Genomic DNA, 18,777 nt, shown 5'->3' with positions numbered 1-18,777 from the left:
TAAACAGTAGTAATAAAATATTAATACAATTAGTAAAGATAGCATTAGCTTAGTTATCATACCAGCTCTGGGTTAGTTACCTGGTTGGAGTGCTGTTGCATTTGTTTGTTTTTTCAAAATGTCTCTCAAGAAATAAAAATTTTGGTGTATAATATTTTCTATAGCAAAGTAAAACATTAAAACCAGCAGACTGTCGTTCAAATTTACCACTGCAGAAAAAAGCGTCACTGCCTTCATCATGGTGGTGTGTAACCTTATTCTATGGCCTATATTCTCATTAAGCTATACACGACAGCGAACCTTAACGTCGTGTAAAATGTTTTTTGCATCATTATAACCGTAACTACCTCAATTAATCAAAATATATCGCCAGGACAGTGACAATGTGTGTGCTTGATTGCAGCACCATCTACCGGCCATTGTCTTTAATATCTCAAAGGAGGATTTAGTTGACTTCTCGCGATGTTTTACGATAATTTCTCGTGTATCCGACATCCTTGCGGCTCTTTGCAGAAGGGCACAGAGAGGCCGATACAAGGGTGCCCCGTGTAAAGAGAATTTGGCAGTTCATCCTTCAAACATGCTGTCCAGGCTCGTTTTTGTTTCAGGTATGGATTAATCAAGCTTAAAAGATGATTATGAAAAGTCACTTACGCTCTAGCTCCGTTTAACTGTCAAGCAGGAAATCTAAAAGGCAAAAACATGAAGTTGAAGGGTAAACTGAAGGCCGCACATTGAATGAGATGCTAATGCTAGCCGTATGTAGTTTAACTGTTAGCTAGTGCAGCGAGATAGCAATTATGTGCACTCAAACCTTTATTGAATATAGATTTGTCTAGACAGTTATTGGGAATACGTTTGGTTGCGTAGTACTTTTTGGATGTCTTTCAAAAAGCTAGCAACAATGTACATGCTAACTATAGCAAACAAGCTCTATTAGCTGATGTTAGCTCTGCATACTTGCGGATGCCACCCTTTGACAGCTAACATCGTCGGGTTTACCTTTTTTGCAAGACGAAAAAAAAAATCCTAATTTAGTCCTTTTTAATAGTAATTTGACATTATTGTTTTTTTTTTTGAGTTGTTAATTTGAAACCTACTTTGTTGATGTGCTGTGACGCTTTTAGTTGGGTTATGTTGACTTTTGTCATTATACAATTTTATACTTGTCAACTTATTAAAAGAACTTTAACTAATACAATTTTAATACAAAAGCTCATGCTCTCGAATATAGTCTTATCGCTAATAAAAAAGAATAACCAATAGGTTTTAAAATACTCTTGTTTTCTATTTGCAGCCAGTGCCCTGAAAGGCAGTGGCCCTCTTGGAGCAGGGTAAGTGTCTTTAAAAATTGTTTTATTTACTTTTTTGTTTTTTTGTTTTTTACTGATTTAGTAAATAATTTGATACAATTGATAAAACAATAAATACAAATTACGTGAGGGTTTTATGTCTGAAAGCCTTGGCTAATAGTCCTGTTCTCCTCAGTCTTGTTCAGGCATCTCGCACCTTGCACACATCATCCCAAAGTCTGGCCCCACTGCCCCCTCTACCAGAGAAGGGAGGCAAAGTCCGCCATGGCATCTTCCCAGAGGAGCTCTTCCAGCTCCTCTACCCCAAAACTGGAGTCACAGGTCTGTAGTCCTTAACTAGAAGCAAGACATATCTCTTTCATGTATTTAATTTCTGTTAAAAAGCCATTTTTAAATGAAATTCTGACACACTGCGATTTTTAAATAAGCCCTATTTACAATCACCATTGTGAAATAATGAACAGACATTTACCCATTGCTTGGACCCATAACATATTTCCTAGTATTTCTCAATCATATCCATAGGGGAATATCCCTAGTTTATCTCTAGATGTGATATTATCTGGGAGTTCCAGATGTACCAGATGTGTGGCGCATAAACAGACCAATACTCCTTGTCAAGGTTTATTTTTGACTGTGGGAACAGTCAGAGGCTTGTGGATTTGACGTTTACATTTAGTCATTTAGCAGATGCTTTTATCCAAAGTGACTTGATGTAACTTTATCATGTAGTGTATATGTCCATAATGTTTATAAACATTACCAATGTGGTTTAGGATCACTTCACTTCACAAAGTTGTTTTTCTTTTTAAACATGTTTTCACATTTTATTCCTCCCTGCATTTAAAATTTGTAATTTATTTCATTTTATTTTTTCCTGTAGGACCCTACATGCTTGGTGCTGGTCTCATCCTCTACATGCTTTCTAAGGAAATCTACGTAATCAACCATGAGACCTTTGCTGCTGCCTCCATAGGTGCCATTATCATCTATGGTGTCAAGAAATTTGGTCCAAAGGTTGCTGCAGTGGCTGACAAAATTAATGAGGTAGGTTAGCAGCCAAATACATTTGTTTCTAGCTTTTTATTTAAATGGTAAAAGGTTACTTGTGTAACCATTGTATAGCTTGGGGTGTATATGTGCTCATTCACTTTGATTATATTAAAAGTAAGTTGGATTTTAGATTTATTTAATTGTAATCAAGCTGCTGGAATTCAGTCAAAATGATTCATCTTTTTTGCAGGCTTTGCAGACCTTCCTATAAATGCCCTTTTGTGTGTTGTGTGTATGTGTTTTCAGGACAGAGTAGCCAAGGCTCAGGAGGTGAAGGATCTTGCCATGTCCAGCCTGGCTCAGGCTATTGAAAATGAAAAGAAGGAACAGTGGAGAGTTGAGGGAAGATCAATGCTCTTTGATGCTAAAAGGGTAAGCAGCAGTTACCTTTCAATTTTTTTCCTCTGTTAATAATGTGCTACTTCATATTTACTCAACAATGCATATTGACAACTGACAACTGCTATCTGCCATTTCCAGAAGTAGGAGTTAAAGGGGCATCTATGTGTAATGTTTATGATTTACTGACCTCTTCTGGCAACAAGTCAAATTTAGCAGTATCACCAAGTGAATTATTAAAAAGAATTATTGAGGATTATTGAAACAAAATTACATGAACAAATAATGGGTTATTCGCTGTTAAAGGTCATTAGAACCTACTGTAATCTGCTGAAAATTACAGATAAAAATTCTCATTGTCTCTTGCCTTAATTCTGGCTGCACATTGCTGTATTGCATATTGTTATGTTTTGATTATAAAATAAACACGACAGTCAAATTTTTGGTTATTTTAAGGTTTAAGGTTATTTTTTGTTAAAACATTTATAGATTTCTTAAAGGTCTCGCTAATCACTCACCTCAGATGGCAAACTGTTTGTGATGTAACTGAATTTGCATCACGATGTTTATAGCATGCAAAGAAGGAATTGAACCTGCTTAAATCATAGCTTAGAACCCCAAGTTTAGACTACAAAGTTTTCCCTTTTTCCCCTTAGAACAATGTGGCCATGCTGTTGGAGACCAACTACAGAGAAAGGCTACATTTGGTGACCCACGAAGTGAAGAGGCGCTTGGACTACCAGATTGCCTTGCAGAACCTTCATCGTCGAATGGAGCAGGATCACATGGTTAACTGGGTGGAGAAGAGTGTCATCAGCAGCCTCACTCCTCAGCAGGTCAGTTTTTTTACTGTCACAGAGTTCTTTGTTTATTTGTCTTTAGAGCCAAGATCCCTAAAATACTACTCCATTACATGTGCTCCAAGTAACCAGGTTACTTAAGTAAATCAGCTTCTCAAAATCCTTATACCTGCAACAGAAGAGTGATCAGATTTTTGTTGTTTGTATATGGCTTCTTTTGAAAGCCTGGCTTACAGATTTTAATGGAATCATAACACAAAATCCTGCTTTCTTACTTAAAAGATAGGGAGTGACAGCTATTAATACACAGTGCAAACTGCCTGCATTTATAAAGTATATGATGGAAAGGGACTTATTTAGACTAATATGAGCCACTTTGTGTTAGTTTAATTATTAGTAAGTAATGATCGCTGGTCCATTCAGCCTTTCACTACCTCATCCTGTTATGCAGATGGGCATTGTACAGGCCCATTTTTTGAAACCAAGTGACAGTTAAGAAATCCGCTTTCCTCAGAAAGCTCACTTTACATGCACGTAAGTAACCAGGTTAAACACACTGAGTGAAACATGACATACATGGAAAAAATTTTTTTTACAAGCACATATGACCCAAATCACAAAAGAAAAGAAAATAGATTTAAATTTTATAAATGTCTTAAATGTGGCTTAAATGTGAAATCTTCAGCAACCCTTTCTTGACAGATGAGTTAATTATTTTCTCCATGGCTCTATGTCTAGGCTAACTCTGGAAGACCATTTAAACAAATGTAGCAACATTAAGGCTACACAAAACCCATAAGTCAATGTCTGTTAGGTTTAGTACACTACTATATTTAGTTATTTAATATTTAAGAACATTAGCTTTTGACAAATAAGATATTTGTTTTGTAGAAGATACAGAAGGCAATGCATCAAAACAGTTTTGATTCATATTTGCATCTCCAATAATAAATAAAATATAATAAATAATCCAGTAAAATCTACTGGCTTCATTAGTGATTTTTGTACAAAATTGTAGTGACATTTAAAATGTATTTGCATTTTGAGCCACATTTGTGTAAAACGTCTTGTGTGCACATCTCCAGGGTGATGCTTTGGGGCTTCATATGTGTATATTTGTTTTTCAGGAGAAAGAGAGCATCGCCAAGTGCATCACAGACCTGAAGGCTCTGGCCAAAGCCACTCAGGCCAAAGCTACAGTCTAAACTCTCAAGCCTTCAGAGAAGGCTAATTCCCAACTCATTGCCCCAAGATGAGACACTCATTTTTCTTCATAGAATAAACTATTTCCTCCTTAAAGATTGTCTCTGTCATGGTCATCATGGGTGTGTACAGTATTTACACGTCAGCTGATGGTAAAATAAATGGTTCTCTTACTCAACTTCAACTGTCCAACTGTGTGTTTTATCTTGAGTTATTTGCTTGTATTTCTGGGATGTTACATGGGACATACCCACTGTCACCATTTTAATGCCGCAGCAGGTTATGCTTTAGCTAGATAAGAATGTCTAACAGCATTTCTTCTGGAGCATTTCAGACCTTTGATCACTCTGAATGAGATAATTGTGAAATTTTTAAACCTTTGGACTCATTATGAGCCAAAGATTTGCTTCTTTCCACCATAGCTGAAATACCTCTCCCTCAAATGACAAACCAGACCAACCCTCTAGATCTGTCACTCCCATCAGGTTGGTGCACTTTGATCCTGGTGCCGTCAAGCAGGAAGTCAAGGATTTGTTCTCGGCAGTCTGAGCAAGGAATATATTTTTTTTTTTGCTTCGAAAGGTCATTATGGAAAATCCAGTTAGAAGAAGGGGGAAATGATACTGAGGCAAAGCTGACAAAGAGGTAAAGAAAACCTAGAAAGCTGATGAGATTATATGTTAGGAGTAAAGTAAATCAAATGAATATTGTCATTTTACTTGATTAGAAATGTAAATATTTGCTTTTGCAGTGCTACATCTTATATCCTACTTTCGATCTTGTATGTACGTGACAGTTTAAAGCTCTCCGAGATCTATATTTAAAACAGTGTACTCTGCTGCATCATGGTGTATTGGTGCAGGTGTTTTAGTGTCTTAACCTCTTTATACATAAAAAAAAGTCAGCTAATTTGTAAAAATACCCTTTTCTGCTGATCTAAGTTCAATTGAGGTGAAGTCTTCAAGGTGGGGATTAATATTTGAAACTTTTAATTTTGAACCTATTTTTATTACAGCTTGTGCAAATAACTGGACGTTTTTTGCATTTAAATTCAGCTTTAAAGGAGATTTATTAAGTAACCTTTGCTGAGTAGAGCCATTGTAGCAACAAGATGATCTTAAATGATTCATAAACAGTACCTCAAATAGAAAACTGACCACAGTACTGAAAAGTAACAGAGAAATCTAGTTTTTGAACGTTTGAGCAACTATCTTTAAATACTAATCCTACTGGTATTTGAAGACTATTGAAGCATCCCCAGAGATTTTTAAACAGACGTATTTTATTGCTTGTAAACAGTTTTGATTTGGAAAAACACGTTTTTCAGAAGTGACAGTTTAACCTTTTAATATCTCTTAAACCAAACTGGGTAAGTCCTTACGTTTATTCCTACACAACCATTTATTGTGTAGTTTTTTCAGTCCATATAATTTCACCTTTTTATTTTAATTTTATTTAAACAGGCTTCAGTAGTTTACAAGTTTGAACTCTTCCAAAAAAGACAGACGTGATTGAAAATGTTTGGAAACAGTGCTCCCTTCTCGTATTCACCAAGGTCAGTCACTATTTCACTTGGAAGTTCACCACTCACTGCTTTTGATTTGATTACGTGCTAATTTGAGATCTTTACAACTCTCCAAACTACTGTTCACACCCTTTCATGATAAAACACTGTTGTGGAAACTGAATGAGTTTCAAGTTCTGGACTGTGGATAGTTTATCTTCTGGTTGCTGATGACGACGATGGTTTTATTGACATGTTCCTTGGCTGAATGTGCCCCGCATCTGCTGTTTCATAAATGACCTTTTATTGTTCTTCAGGGCTGTCTTACAGGATGACCATTCTCAGTCAAAGCGTGTTTTCCAACAAGAGGATTTTAAGGTTGCTCCATTTCAGGAAAACAGCATGTCCAGGCCCAGTGGAAAATCTATATACAGTATGTTCAGATCTATAAAAACTATTCCCTACAGTCTCCTGTGTAATAATATCTGACAGACAAAAAAAAAAATGCATGTTACATTGTTTTGAAATTGAACATTTCTTTACATTAGTGCAAAGAAAGGAGTACTCAGAGACACTGAACAGACAATCCGATTACTTTCAATTCAGAGTAGAGGTAAAGGAATATGAAAATCTGCAAATTAATAACAGCACAAGCTTCAGTTGCTCTCATTCATGACATTGAAAACTGACTCCACAGCATCTGTTCACCTGGGAGCTAGATGGCCAGGAGCTGAGAACAGTGAATGACTGTGTGGCCAAGCTCAAAAAGCTGGATGCCAAAGGTCGCGTGTGGCCCCAGGATATGATTATGGAGGCTCGGGGAGGATATTTACTGCTCAGTGACATTGAGACCAAGGTTAGTAGCAGTTTTTAGGAGAACATTATTTAGATAGAGCTAGACTCTTAATAGGTGGAGGCCCGGTCAAAATGACTACAGCACACACTCTTTTGCGAAGGCTTCGCTGAGGATTTTGGAGCCTGACTGCAGGGATAACGTCACATTCAGCTACAAGAACAGTAGTGAGATCAGGCTCTGCTGGTGGGCAGTAAGACTTTTATTGTTCCAGATCATCTCAAAGGTTTTAGAAGGGTTTAAGCTCTAAGCTTTTCAACTTTTTTCAAATCCAACTTGAAAACCATGTCTTAATGTACTGTGCTTTGTGAACAGGGGGCCTATAATATTCATTCATCTATTATCTGTCAGCTCTTATCCTATTTGGGGGCTGGAGTCTATCCCAGCTGCCATGAGGTGGGGTACACCCTGGAAAGGTTGCCAGTCTATCTAAGGGCCACAGACAGACAACCACTGGCGCTAACATTCAATCGTACAGGCAAATTGGATTCCCCAATTAGCCTAACGTGCATGTTTTTATGCTGTTGGGAGAAAACCCACGCAAGCACAAGTAAAGAATGCAAACTCCACATGGGGCATGAACCCGGAACCAGTGCTAAATGGCCTATCTTATTAAAACAGTACATGTTTTCTGATAAGTAAAAGCAAAAATAAGATTTTATATTTAAACATTAGTATTCCCCCTTTTATTTATTTAATTTAAGGGCTGAGCCCAAACCCAAAAAACAGACGCAGACTACAACTATTCAAAAGGGTGAACAGCATAAGCATAATTACACAGCTACAAAGTGTCTTAACTATAAAATAACATAACGTAAAATGATTTCTCATCTTTAAAGTTCTGCTTAGATGAGATGTTTATTTTTGTTTGTTTTGTAAAGAAGGAAAATCATAAACGTTCATAAAAATGTTCTTTTTTCTTGTGGGGTGCAATTTTTCTAATATTTCTCATTTTAATTAATTATTGCACAACTTTATGTTCTACTGTAGATACTTATTAACTATATGTGTCCTCACATTCACTTTCATTTCCCTGTGGTCACAACCTGTTCAATGTGGATCTAAAGTCAGAGCTGGAGTCGCTGCCTTTGAATTGCATCCTGCAAACCAAAGCTGTGTTGGAAAGCTGCGTGTACAACTCTGTGCTGGCAGTGACTGTGCAGGAACGCAGCAAGCGCATCCCCCAGATTTTCATATTTCAGTGTGAGGAAACTGGGGTGAGTCACAGTTTAACAAAACCATCAGGGACATTATGAGCTTAAACTTGACTGTATGTTAGTTATGTTGTAGAGTGAAATCATGGACATTATCAGCATTTCAGAACAACATGTATTGAGCTGTTTTTGCTAAAGCAGATCTGTTTTAGGCGGAACTCATCAAAAGTGATCTGGATAAGGCTGTACAAAAACTTGGCGATGTGGAACCACGCAGGGACCAGTCCGACATTAGGTACTGTGTCAGATCACACAAATACAATATAAATAAAGAAGAAATTACATTTATGACAAAGCAAAAGACAGACAGACATACCAAAAACTGCTGCATGTTGATGTTCTCAGGAATAACCTTGAGCATATCATGAGTCAACATGCTCCTGTAAGTTCCTGGCAGCCTGGGCCTCGTGCTGTGCAGCGAGAGATGACCCCACCCCCACCAGACCACCCGCCCCCACAGTGGGGCAACAGAGAACCAGGTACAATAAAAACAAAAAAACCCCTTCATTCCTAAAAATTGTTTTTTTTTCTTCAAAATTATGCTTTTTTTCCATTTAATCTCAACAGTTTGCGTTCTGTGCAAACAGCCCGAGTTCCTTTATGTTTAACAGTGTCAATGTTGTTCTGAAGTGCATTCACACCAGTAGCTAAAGCTTTTAAAAAAATCTCCAATTAGAAATTATGCCTCCCCCATGGGTCTACACCCCACAAGATGAAGTGATGCACCGGCCTGATTTCCATGAACCACAGAGTAACCCTGAGCTTTCGCCAGAGCAAGCAGACATAGAGAGGAACACGGTTTGTGCTGCCATAGCTGTTTACCTAAGTTATATAATTTATTATGAACTTAATCATGTTTCTCATCTCAAGTAAAGCATGCTTGTAATGATTCATAAGTCCCTGCAAGCTGGAATATGTTTTATGTCATGCTTTTATTTCTTTCCATAGGATATTTTGAACCATGTTTTAAATGATTTGGAGCTGTTTGTGAATAAAGTGATAGCTGCAGTAAATAACCCTTTGGTGCAAGAAGGCAAGAACAAGAAGAAAAAGGGGTTAATGAAGAAGAAATCAAAGAAAAATGGTAATGTCCTTTTACAGTTCATCTCTCTACAACTACAAGTAGTTAGGGAAGTTATTACTGGGGAGTAATGTCCTAAACATACAGACCATCAACTGTGTGTGTAGTCTGTGGGACAGACGTGGTGCTTGTGTCGTTATAGTGTTAAACATGACTTTATCTCCCCTTCAGCAGCAGCTCACAATCTGCCATCTTGGGACGAGTATGTCTCCTGTCTTCAGAAAGTTAAATATGGATTCAGTCTGCTGGTAAACACTTTTTAAATATCTCACAGATTCCATATTGACTATAATTAAGTGAACAGTCTAATGGGTTTAAATAAATTTGGGGGGAAAGAAAATGAGTGTAACTGAATTATATATTATAACACAGGCCAAGTTGGATGCGTCACTGACCAGCCCCAGTGCTCCTGACTTTGTCCACATCTTCTTCTCTAGTTTAACCATGGTGAGTCCGTTGATCTTTTAATGTAACACTCAGCTACTCCCACTAATCAAACAATTAACTAATGAATAGTAACTATTGAGGTCCTGTGGTTGTTGGTGTGCATCTTTACCACAAAGTGGCACTCTTCTTCCACAGATAATATCTCAGTATCCTGCAGACCTGCCCCCCACTGTGGTCTCTCCCCTGCTGACAGAGGCAGCTCTCCGTCTCCTCAGTCAGGTCGTCACTCCAGAGGAGGACCAGCTGTGGAGGTCTCTGGGTGACAGCTGGAACATTCCAAGGTAACACTACTTTTATAGAACTCTCACACTTACACAAGTTTTATATGCATCTCTACATGTACAGCCCTTATAGCTGCCTGGGTAAACCCTACCCTGGGCGTGGTAAGTCCATTAAAATGTCTTATTAGACAGAAAGAAGATCATTTACTTTGTTTTCACTGCCTAGAAACCCAAAAGTTGATATAAATGGTCTATAACTGATCTCTGCAGAAAAAAATATTTGTCAACCATTAATAAGGTATTAAAGTCATCCTGAATGTTAGATGATAAGATTGTTTGTCTCACGACTGTTTGTTAAGAATAAAATTACAAAGCTGCCTCTGATCAAAGGTGAAAATACTTTCCATCAAAATTACTGATGTGCCAGCAACCTGAATGAAGGGACTACACCCGGCCAAGAAATAGTCCAGCACATAACACACTGTAAAACCACAGCTTCTCATTTTCACATCTTTTGTACAAATAAAGTAAATGAGTTTAACAACACACAAAAAGTAAATAAACTTAATTCTCAAAATGTGGACAATGTTCAAATCTGTTTTAGAAATAAAATGTTTTCAGTTTGTGGTTTACATTTGTATCACATCACAGCCACATGTAGTTCATAATTTTCCTGTTTGAATCATTCACAGATCCACAGAACAGAGCTTATACTGACTCAGGGTAGCAATACATAGTTTTTGTTTTATGTATGTAACAGTTTCCCATCCTCCCTTCACCTCACAGGTCTAGATGGCCACATGATGACGTCCCACCTTACATCCCTGAGTTCTATGATGGCTGGCAGCTGCCTCCCCCCATACGCGTGCCCTCTCCCACTCCCTTGTTCAGTTCAATGAGCAGGAGCAACAGCCAGCGTTTTGCGGCAGGTCGACCCAGTGGACAAATAAATGAAAGCCAGAGCTACACACCCAGAGCAATACAACATCAGCCTGAAGAGGTAGAACCACAAAGACAACTACTCACCTTTAATTAGGGCATTCATCCAGCAATGAAACTCATTTGTTGCAACTAAACATATTCATCTGAAATACTTCGGCACTTACTGATGTCATATTGTTTTTCTGTGCACCAACTTGTGCGTTTTGCGTTCTGAATGCCTATAAAAGTGAACATAAACTATATATGTTTGAAATTATATTCATGGTGCCTCAGCAGAGATTGCAGGTACCTGTTATGACTACACATCCAGCGGTTGCTACATTAGATTTCCTGTGTGGTCAATTATAATGCTGCTGATTAAGCTTTGTTTTCAGAACCTCAGTAATTACTATTCAGTAGCTGAGTGTTTAATGAGTGGGAGTAGCCGAGTGTTACATAATCACCTATGAAAAAAGACGTAAGTGGCTGTCACAGGTATAATTACTGCTACTATCTGGCAATCAGCACCTTGAACATACAAGGATCTCTAGTGAAGTTATTATCACAAACCATTCTGTTTCACCATGTTGCGTTTTGTGTCTTTCACAGCCTGTGCCCAACAGTCCATGGAGTTCACCATCTCCAACTCCAACAAAGTAAGAATTACTACACCTCTGTAAATATGGCTTTATGTTCAGATATGATGTTGCAAATGTTTCAGTGCTAGCTGGACTTTGTGACCATATTAACTGTCACGATGTGTGTGTGTTTTTGATGCTTCAGCTCTTCTGAGCCACCACTGTACATGCGAGTCATCTACGACTTTATGGCCAGGAACAACCGAGAGCTGAGTATCATGAAGGGAGAGGTGGTTCAGGTGGGATGACAAACATGGTACAATGAGCTTCTTCCCCAGACCTATAAATATTATTATTTTTTGATGAAAAGGTGCTTGTAGTTGTGATAAAAATTATAGAATCATGATTGTTAACATTGGAAACTTGGATTTTTCATGTTGGACATGTTTGGAAAATTTTATCCAATTGTCCTAAGTAATTAAAATACTCCAAGTATGACCAGTGTCAGCTTGCTACAAAAGCGCTGCCACTGCAGCTTAATTTGACTAAATGAGTCATTGGATCATTACCAAACTATTGTCTAAATGTCCACTTGCTTTTTGTTAGTTTTTTCTTATAAGAACTTAACACTGGACATTGATGACTTCCTTTTCTGGGATCGACTTTTTGCTGGTAAATTACATTTCCAGCTAATGCAAGTTGTAATTTGATAACAGGCAGAACAATTAGAATAACACTCAAATTATAGTAGAAACAGCCTTGAGAAACATTTCCTGTGGATATTGAAGCTGGTGCAGAGAGCGTTTGACATCTGAGCTCAGTGATTCATTTAAATGTTCATATACTGTACTGATGCACTCACTACACAATACTCAATGGAGCCTTGTTTTTTCTTTGTCTTTGCTATTGCAAAATCTTAGCTGTACTATACTGCCACCATTATTGTTCAAGTACTGGAGATGTTTGGATTTTGTGGTCTTTTCCCAGGTGATTCAGAAATCCAAGCAGTGGTGGCTTGTTCGTAATACCAGGGGAGAAGAAGGAAGCATTCCTCAGAATGTTTTGGAGCCGATCAGGGGTCCCGGCCCCATGGAGGATCGATCGGTGAACAAAATGACATGTAGCTTTGCTGAATAACCCACAAAAAAGATCACATAAGTGATTTGTTATTCGTTTCATTCTCCTTTGCAGCGAGAGACTCGCGGCCCAGTGACTCTGGAAACAGCCTCCTCTCCTGCAGAGGTGAAAGCCTGGCTGGAATACAAAGGATTTTCCAAGATGTGAGTGACGCACTTCAGAGGGACAGGGACTTTTTTAGATGCTAATAATAAGACTTTTGTGATGACGTCAGATGCGTTTGATGCCTTTTCATGTGCAGCACTGTGACCAGTCTTGGGGTGCTGAGTGGTAAACTGCTTCTGGGGATGACGAAGGAGGAGATAAGGACTGTGTGTCCAGAGGAAGGAGGAAGGGTCTTCTTCCAGCTTCAGGCAATTAAGTCAGCCATTGCAGTAAGTAATGCGACACATGATACACAAACACACACCCACACACACGCAATACAACACATGAGTAATGTTTCATCCTGCTTCCCACAGCTCGCCAGTGAAACATCAGGCATGTACAATGGCCGCTACTGACAACCTACTTCAGTTCTCAAGTCCTTTGTTTCTTTTCTGCTGAATATTTATTCACAAATCAACAACTGGATTTAATGTTGAATTTCTAATTTTTTCAAATGATCTTGAATTACCTGGATGCAACTTTTAACATGCATGAAACTGCATCAAATTCAAGTGAAATAAATTAAACTTCTATAGCTATATTACTGATTTAATGTTTTTTTATTCTAATAAGGTGTTTTTAGAGTTATTGAGTATTTTTCCACACCAGGGGCCTGTTTCATACAAGAGTATTGGCTTATCTCATTCTTTTTGTGCTTAATTCAGGTTTTCCAATATCATGAAGCTGGTTTATTTTTAATCATGCTGTCTATGCTTCCAGTATTCCATCTCATTCTATCACTGCAGCTCTGACAAAAAAAACTTAAGATTATGATAAGTTCATTAGAAATGTTATCCATAACCTACTGGGATGTACGGGCATTTTCCTCAAATTATAAGTGATCATAATAAGGACATCAACCTAGGATTAACTCCCCTGTCACATCTGTTGTGGCAGCAGAAACGATATTCATACTTATTCATTTTCATCAGACAACAGATAAAAACACTTTAAAGACCATAATTCTGTACTATTTTTACTGTCTATTTAATAATCATTTTCCAATTATTTTAAGTACTTCATTCATATTTCTGCCAGTGTTGTATAAATATTAACTCTTCGCTTCTTTCACATGAACCCCTGACAGAACACCCCAGGATTCACAGAACCAGTTTAGTTACACCAATTATCCAGGACAGCCTATGTTAGATTATAGTTCTAAAACACGCTGCGCTGACAACTTGTTGATTGCCTAATTTAAGCAATGGTTTTGATGTTATTAATTGTACACAGTGATGTTCTTTAAATTAAAAAACAGTTTACAGAAGATTAAGTTTATTTAGTCCAAAGAAAAGACAAATGCAACAAAGAAATTAAGTGCTATAAATCAAATTAAAGTTTCTACTTAATAATATTCGTACAAGTTTTTTTTTTTTTTACATAACTAATTTAGGAAAATACCTGGAAGTTTTAAGAAAACCAATACAAAGAAACAACTGCTGACAAAAAGACTAATTGAACAGGCACTTCTCTCAAAGGTTTGAATTCAAGGTTACTGGATCAGTTGCACTTGGAAAGATTGTTATTTTTATTGTTTCTTGATGGTGCTGAATTCTTCTTTACTCTTTCTTGTTGCCCCATTTAGCCATCTTGTTGTTGACTGGATTCTTCATGAATCTGTTGGAATTCATGTAAGCCACAATCCTCTCCAGAGCCTATGATATGATATAAAGCAGGTTGCATTACTAACATGCAGCACAGAAAAAAAAAAAAAAAAAAAGACATGCTATACAACATTTACCTACAAACATCACACACTCCCACAACAAAACAAAAGAAGAGGAAAAAAAGGCACTAGCTTGCAGTAGTGGAGTGTAGGATGTGATGTTTGTACCAAACGGCTGAATGCTCTCACCTCAAAGCGGTCTAGAAGATCTTTGAGGTTTTTGAAGTTATCCAGGCACTGAGGGTGAAACATTCTGTGTTGATCCAACAGCTCGTACATAATGAAGTCCACAAAAGTGATCTGTTACAAAAGAAAGGTTTTACTCAGCTTGTTGAAAGTAAACAAAAGCTCAGAGTACACAGTCAAATGATTACATTTATGAGAAAGGGGGTTCAAATCACCCAAACCGCAGATTAATCAACAGATTCTGTAGTGAGTGTTTCTAAGATTTTAAAAGGTCACCGTTTAGAGAGTTTGTCACAAGGTAAAAGTAAAACATTTAGCAGCTTCCATAGCAGAAACATTTCTACAATGAAAAGCTTTGACAAATCTTCTGTTCGCTACCTGCCCTACACCAACACACTTGTGTACACTCACTGGCCCCTTCAGTAACTACACCTGTACAATCTAATGCAAACCAATACAGCAGCTCTGCCAAGATTTCTACTTTTACAATCTTAAAAGCAGAATTTACAATCTCTTTACATATTTTTTAAGTTGAAACCTTTGGATAGGTGACTATATAGTTTATTCACCTCATGTCATTTCAGCGTAAAGAGTGCAAACCCTAACTCTAATATAATAACAATGCACATTCAGCTACTACTAATGTTCCTTTGTCATCAGAAGCAACAAAAATGGTCTAAGAGTGTTTTTAAAAAATATATATATAGTAAAATAATAAAATATTGGTGACAAGTGACAGTACAAAAACATTTAGCTTTAAAAACATTCCTAACCCAACATATTAGGTTGTGTGTTTAAGCAGTAACATACCTTGTCACCTGCAAACCACTTCCTGTTTCCCAAGAAGTGGGAGAACTGTTTAAGGACTCCTGGAAGCTTCTCAAGGTATCCTGGCTTCATCTTGTCCTGGAGTTACACAGGGGATATTAGTGGAAATTCAAAATGCATAAAATTACATTAAAAATTATTTAACTGCTTAATGTAATACTCACAAGGTCGGTGTAGCACATCATCACAAAGCCGTTTCTGAAGTCCATTGCCTGGTTCTCCATGATGTCCACACGGATCTTCTCATCTTCAGTCTCTCCGCCTGTTATCAGATCAGAATTTTTAGAACCAATGGATCCTGGAACTGCTGTATAATTTTGTTTTTTTGTGTGTTTTTAACAACATTAGTATGTGGAATAAACACAGAATACTTACACAAGTTGTGCTTACGAGCAATGTATCTCATGATGGCATTGCTCTGCACGATCTTCCTGTCTCCATCTATGAAGTAGGGCAGCTGGTAAAATGTTAAATAACATGATCATTAATATTTGCTGTGTTAAATTGCAATTAATATTGACAATTTAAAAACTCTTACTCTTACTTACAAAACTCTTAAACTTACATTGGCAAAGTCTATTCCAAGTTTGTCTTTCACATCAAACCAGCAGCTCTTGTCATAGTTTGGAGCTGTGTGAAAGATAGGTTACATAACTCAGTTGTGCATGCTGTATAGATACTTTGCACCATGTCTTTGGTTAAGCTGATTGCTCCTTAAGTGTTAGCTGAAAATGTGAGTTACCTTCACCACAGACATAATACTTTTCCTCATACTTGGTGCCAGTGTACTCAAGCAGCAGACGGATGGGCTGGGCAAGCTGTAAAATCCAGTGACCAAAAATGAGAAATGGAAAAAAGGTTTGTGGCTTTTTAGATTTTATATAAAAAAACTGGAGTTAGAAGGCTTACATGGATTCCTATCATTTTAATTTTTTTTTTTTTAATAAAAAGATCCTGTTACATCCACACAATAATTTTACATAGTGTTGAGGTTAGTACTGCTGCCTCAAAACTAGAAGGTCCCCCGTTCGAATCCCTGGGTGGCTGTGGCATTTGTTTTTGGAATTTGTGTGTTACTTGCATGGGTTTTTTTCTGGGTATTCTGGTTACCTCACACAGTCCAAAGACATGCTTGTTAGGTTATTTGGTTACTGTTAATCGCCCTTGTGAACATGAGTATGAATGGTTTTCTGGCCTGTTTTTTTTTTCTCTACTGGACACGTAATTAACTTCAAAGATGCAAGATTGGGCTCCAGTAAATTGTGGTTTCATTTTATGGTTTGTACTTAGATTAACCATATCAAAGACCTTTCACTAATTGAGCAACATTTGAATTGGATCCAATATGGTTAATGTCACCAAACTAACTTTACAACACTATGAATTTGTTAGCAAATCATCAAAAATTCTAAAGATTTTATTTAAAGTGTGTGTCGTAAAATTGCCAAAATGAAAAATATCTTAAATTATGTTAAGTCGAAACATTTACACTTTATTTGTCTAATTTAGACAGCTTAAAGCTCTTATTACAGAAATGTTCTAATATGATTTTGCACAAACTTAATTTTGTCCCCATCATTTAGGCTTAACTGAATTAGGAAAGAAACCCTCCAGGTTTCTTGCAAGGTTCTTGCAAGGTTGCTTGCGTGGGTTTCGTCTATGTACTCCGGCTTTCTCCCACATTCCAACGTAATGCAGGTTAGGTTCATTGGTGACGCTAAATTGCTCGTAGGTGTGAATGTGAGTGTGAATAGTTGTCTGTCTGTGTTGAGCCTGAGTTGGACTGGGTGTACCCCGACTCTTGAACTGTGACAGCAGTGATAAGCTGCAGCCCTCCCGCAACCCAGAACATGATAAGCAGTTACAGATAATGAATGGATAAATTAAGAAGGAGGAAACAGGATGAACGACTAGCTACAGGAAGCAGTTTCAGTGTTCATATTGTATGTTCAAATCACAACCATTTCAAACTTTGAAAATTGTGAAACCAATTCAAAATAGTCTTATAAACTAGTTCTGTAAACAGTTCAGACCTGGCATGATTTTTAAAACAATGTTCCCTTTAATAAAAAACAACCTGCATATATGGTTGGTGGCATACAATAAAGTAAACATTTGCAGTGCTGTGGAAGACACAGTTTTACCTTTTCTAATTTGCAAATAGAAAATGATCATAAGTAGGTTTAAAACATTTAATTGAGAGAAACATGGTAAAAAAAAAGTAACATTATCTTTTGTATAGAAAGAACCTCCAATATGTCACTGACACAGAGTTGACAACATTAATTATGACTTTAGTTGATATTTGATTTAAAATTAACTTAACTAACCGGTAACTGAAAACTAATAACTCTGATTCTTGTTTGCTTAAACCCCTTTTTTTTTAAATCCACTTTTACTCGTTTTAATTTTTAATGTTTTTCAATCGTCGTTAACGTAATCACGCCACCAACGTATAGAAACGTTGAACGTTAGATAACGTGCATGCGGGGCCTCAGCTGCGGTTATGCAACCTTGTACCAAACCATGTGAAGTGTAGCTAATCTTTACTTCTTATTTACTTAGAAAAGCACATGATTGCGCCGTGAAATTTTGTTAGAGTTTTACTGCAATGTTAAACAGTCTGAAAAGCAGCAGTGCGGTAGGTTGTATCTGCTGGTCACCCATCACCGGTTGTTAGCAGACAAACGCTAACAGCTGGAAACAAGTCCAACTTACCCCGCGGATGTCCCAGTATGCGAGAGTCGCGGTCATCTTGAGACTTTCTTAGATCGGAAGAGACTCACTGCGATTTAAACAGCTCGTGTGCTACACTGCTCAGAGAGGAGAGTGCTGAGAACAGCTAAGCCGCTGTCTTTTGTGCAGACGGAAGAGGTGGGCGGGGTGAGCTGGGCGCTCCCGCTCTGTTGACGAAAACCGGTTCTTCGGTTTTTCATTAAAAACATTTATATGTAACTATCGACAATGTCAACAGACAAATCTGGCTAATTTGGGGGATGCCTTTGTATTGTATTGTGAATGTTAAACCATGTCTTCTGTCAACATGTGCAGTGTCATGCTGAAGCTGCAAGTCTCGACTTTTCCCAGGCAACAAAGAAACTTGAGTGAACGCAGGCTGCAGTCCAACTGTATTGCAAGACCTTATATAATCATTACATGGCTGTAAACCTTTACAGATAATGACGGAGCAACCTGCATAGAAAAGAGCGTGAGACAGTTTCGTTCTATTTTTTCCATTAAACGTATATTTTGACATTTGAAATCCTACTGTACTATTAATACCGGT

The 18,777-nt window shown here is 37.5% G+C and overlaps 3 protein-coding genes across 7 annotated transcripts; 2 read left to right on the top strand and 1 right to left on the bottom strand.

Moving 5' to 3' along the window:
* Positions 1 to 453: 453 nt before the first annotated feature.
* Positions 454 to 4,886, top strand: atp5pb (ATP synthase peripheral stalk-membrane subunit b). The gene is made up of 7 exons (XM_067527123.1): positions 454 to 608; positions 1,298 to 1,334; positions 1,489 to 1,634; positions 2,197 to 2,360; positions 2,613 to 2,738; positions 3,362 to 3,541; positions 4,633 to 4,886. The coding sequence occupies exons 1-7, from the start codon at positions 581 to 583 to the stop codon at positions 4,708 to 4,710; spliced, it is 759 nt and encodes a 252-aa protein (XP_067383224.1). The 5' UTR covers positions 454 to 580; the 3' UTR covers positions 4,711 to 4,886.
* Positions 4,887 to 5,135: 249 nt separating this feature from the next.
* eps8l3b (EPS8 signaling adaptor L3b) lies at positions 5,136 to 14,189 on the top strand. Of its 5 annotated transcripts, none has more exons than XM_067527121.1 (21): positions 5,220 to 5,353; positions 6,008 to 6,077; positions 6,172 to 6,263; positions 6,530 to 6,645; positions 6,761 to 6,825; positions 6,910 to 7,068; positions 8,133 to 8,282; positions 8,432 to 8,514; positions 8,625 to 8,758; positions 8,956 to 9,077; positions 9,228 to 9,363; positions 9,532 to 9,608; positions 9,733 to 9,807; positions 9,943 to 10,088; positions 10,815 to 11,028; positions 11,559 to 11,605; positions 11,733 to 11,826; positions 12,515 to 12,631; positions 12,719 to 12,807; positions 12,906 to 13,038; positions 13,126 to 14,189. In XM_067527121.1, exons 3-21 carry the CDS (start codon positions 6,226 to 6,228, stop codon positions 13,165 to 13,167), a joined length of 2,037 nt encoding a protein of 678 aa, XP_067383222.1. In that variant the 5' UTR covers positions 5,220 to 5,353; positions 6,008 to 6,077; positions 6,172 to 6,225; the 3' UTR covers positions 13,168 to 14,189. The 5 variants fall into 5 exon arrangements, with proteins under 5 accessions (XP_067383220.1, XP_067383219.1, XP_067383221.1 ...); XM_067527122.1 differs by having other exon boundaries at positions 5,254 to 5,353; positions 6,036 to 6,077; XM_067527120.1 differs by lacking the exon at positions 6,008 to 6,077 and having other exon boundaries at positions 5,213 to 5,353.
* LOC137139621 (glutathione S-transferase Mu 3-like) lies at positions 14,070 to 18,370 on the bottom strand. The gene is made up of 8 exons (XM_067527125.1): positions 18,210 to 18,370; positions 16,234 to 16,309; positions 16,057 to 16,121; positions 15,867 to 15,948; positions 15,656 to 15,753; positions 15,474 to 15,569; positions 14,667 to 14,777; positions 14,070 to 14,466 (listed from the first exon to the last, which is right to left on the bottom strand). Exons 1-8 carry the CDS (start codon positions 18,243 to 18,245, stop codon positions 14,371 to 14,373), a joined length of 660 nt encoding a protein of 219 aa, XP_067383226.1. The 5' UTR covers positions 18,246 to 18,370; the 3' UTR covers positions 14,070 to 14,370.
* Between the last annotated feature and the right edge of the window lie 407 nt (positions 18,371 to 18,777).

The sequence above is a fragment of the Channa argus genome, chromosome 13, assembly GCF_033026475.1.
Source record: "Channa argus isolate prfri chromosome 13, Channa argus male v1.0, whole genome shotgun sequence".
Lineage (NCBI taxonomy): Eukaryota > Metazoa > Chordata > Actinopteri > Anabantiformes > Channidae > Channa > Channa argus.
This window is presented reverse-complemented; position numbering and strand designations above follow the sequence as displayed.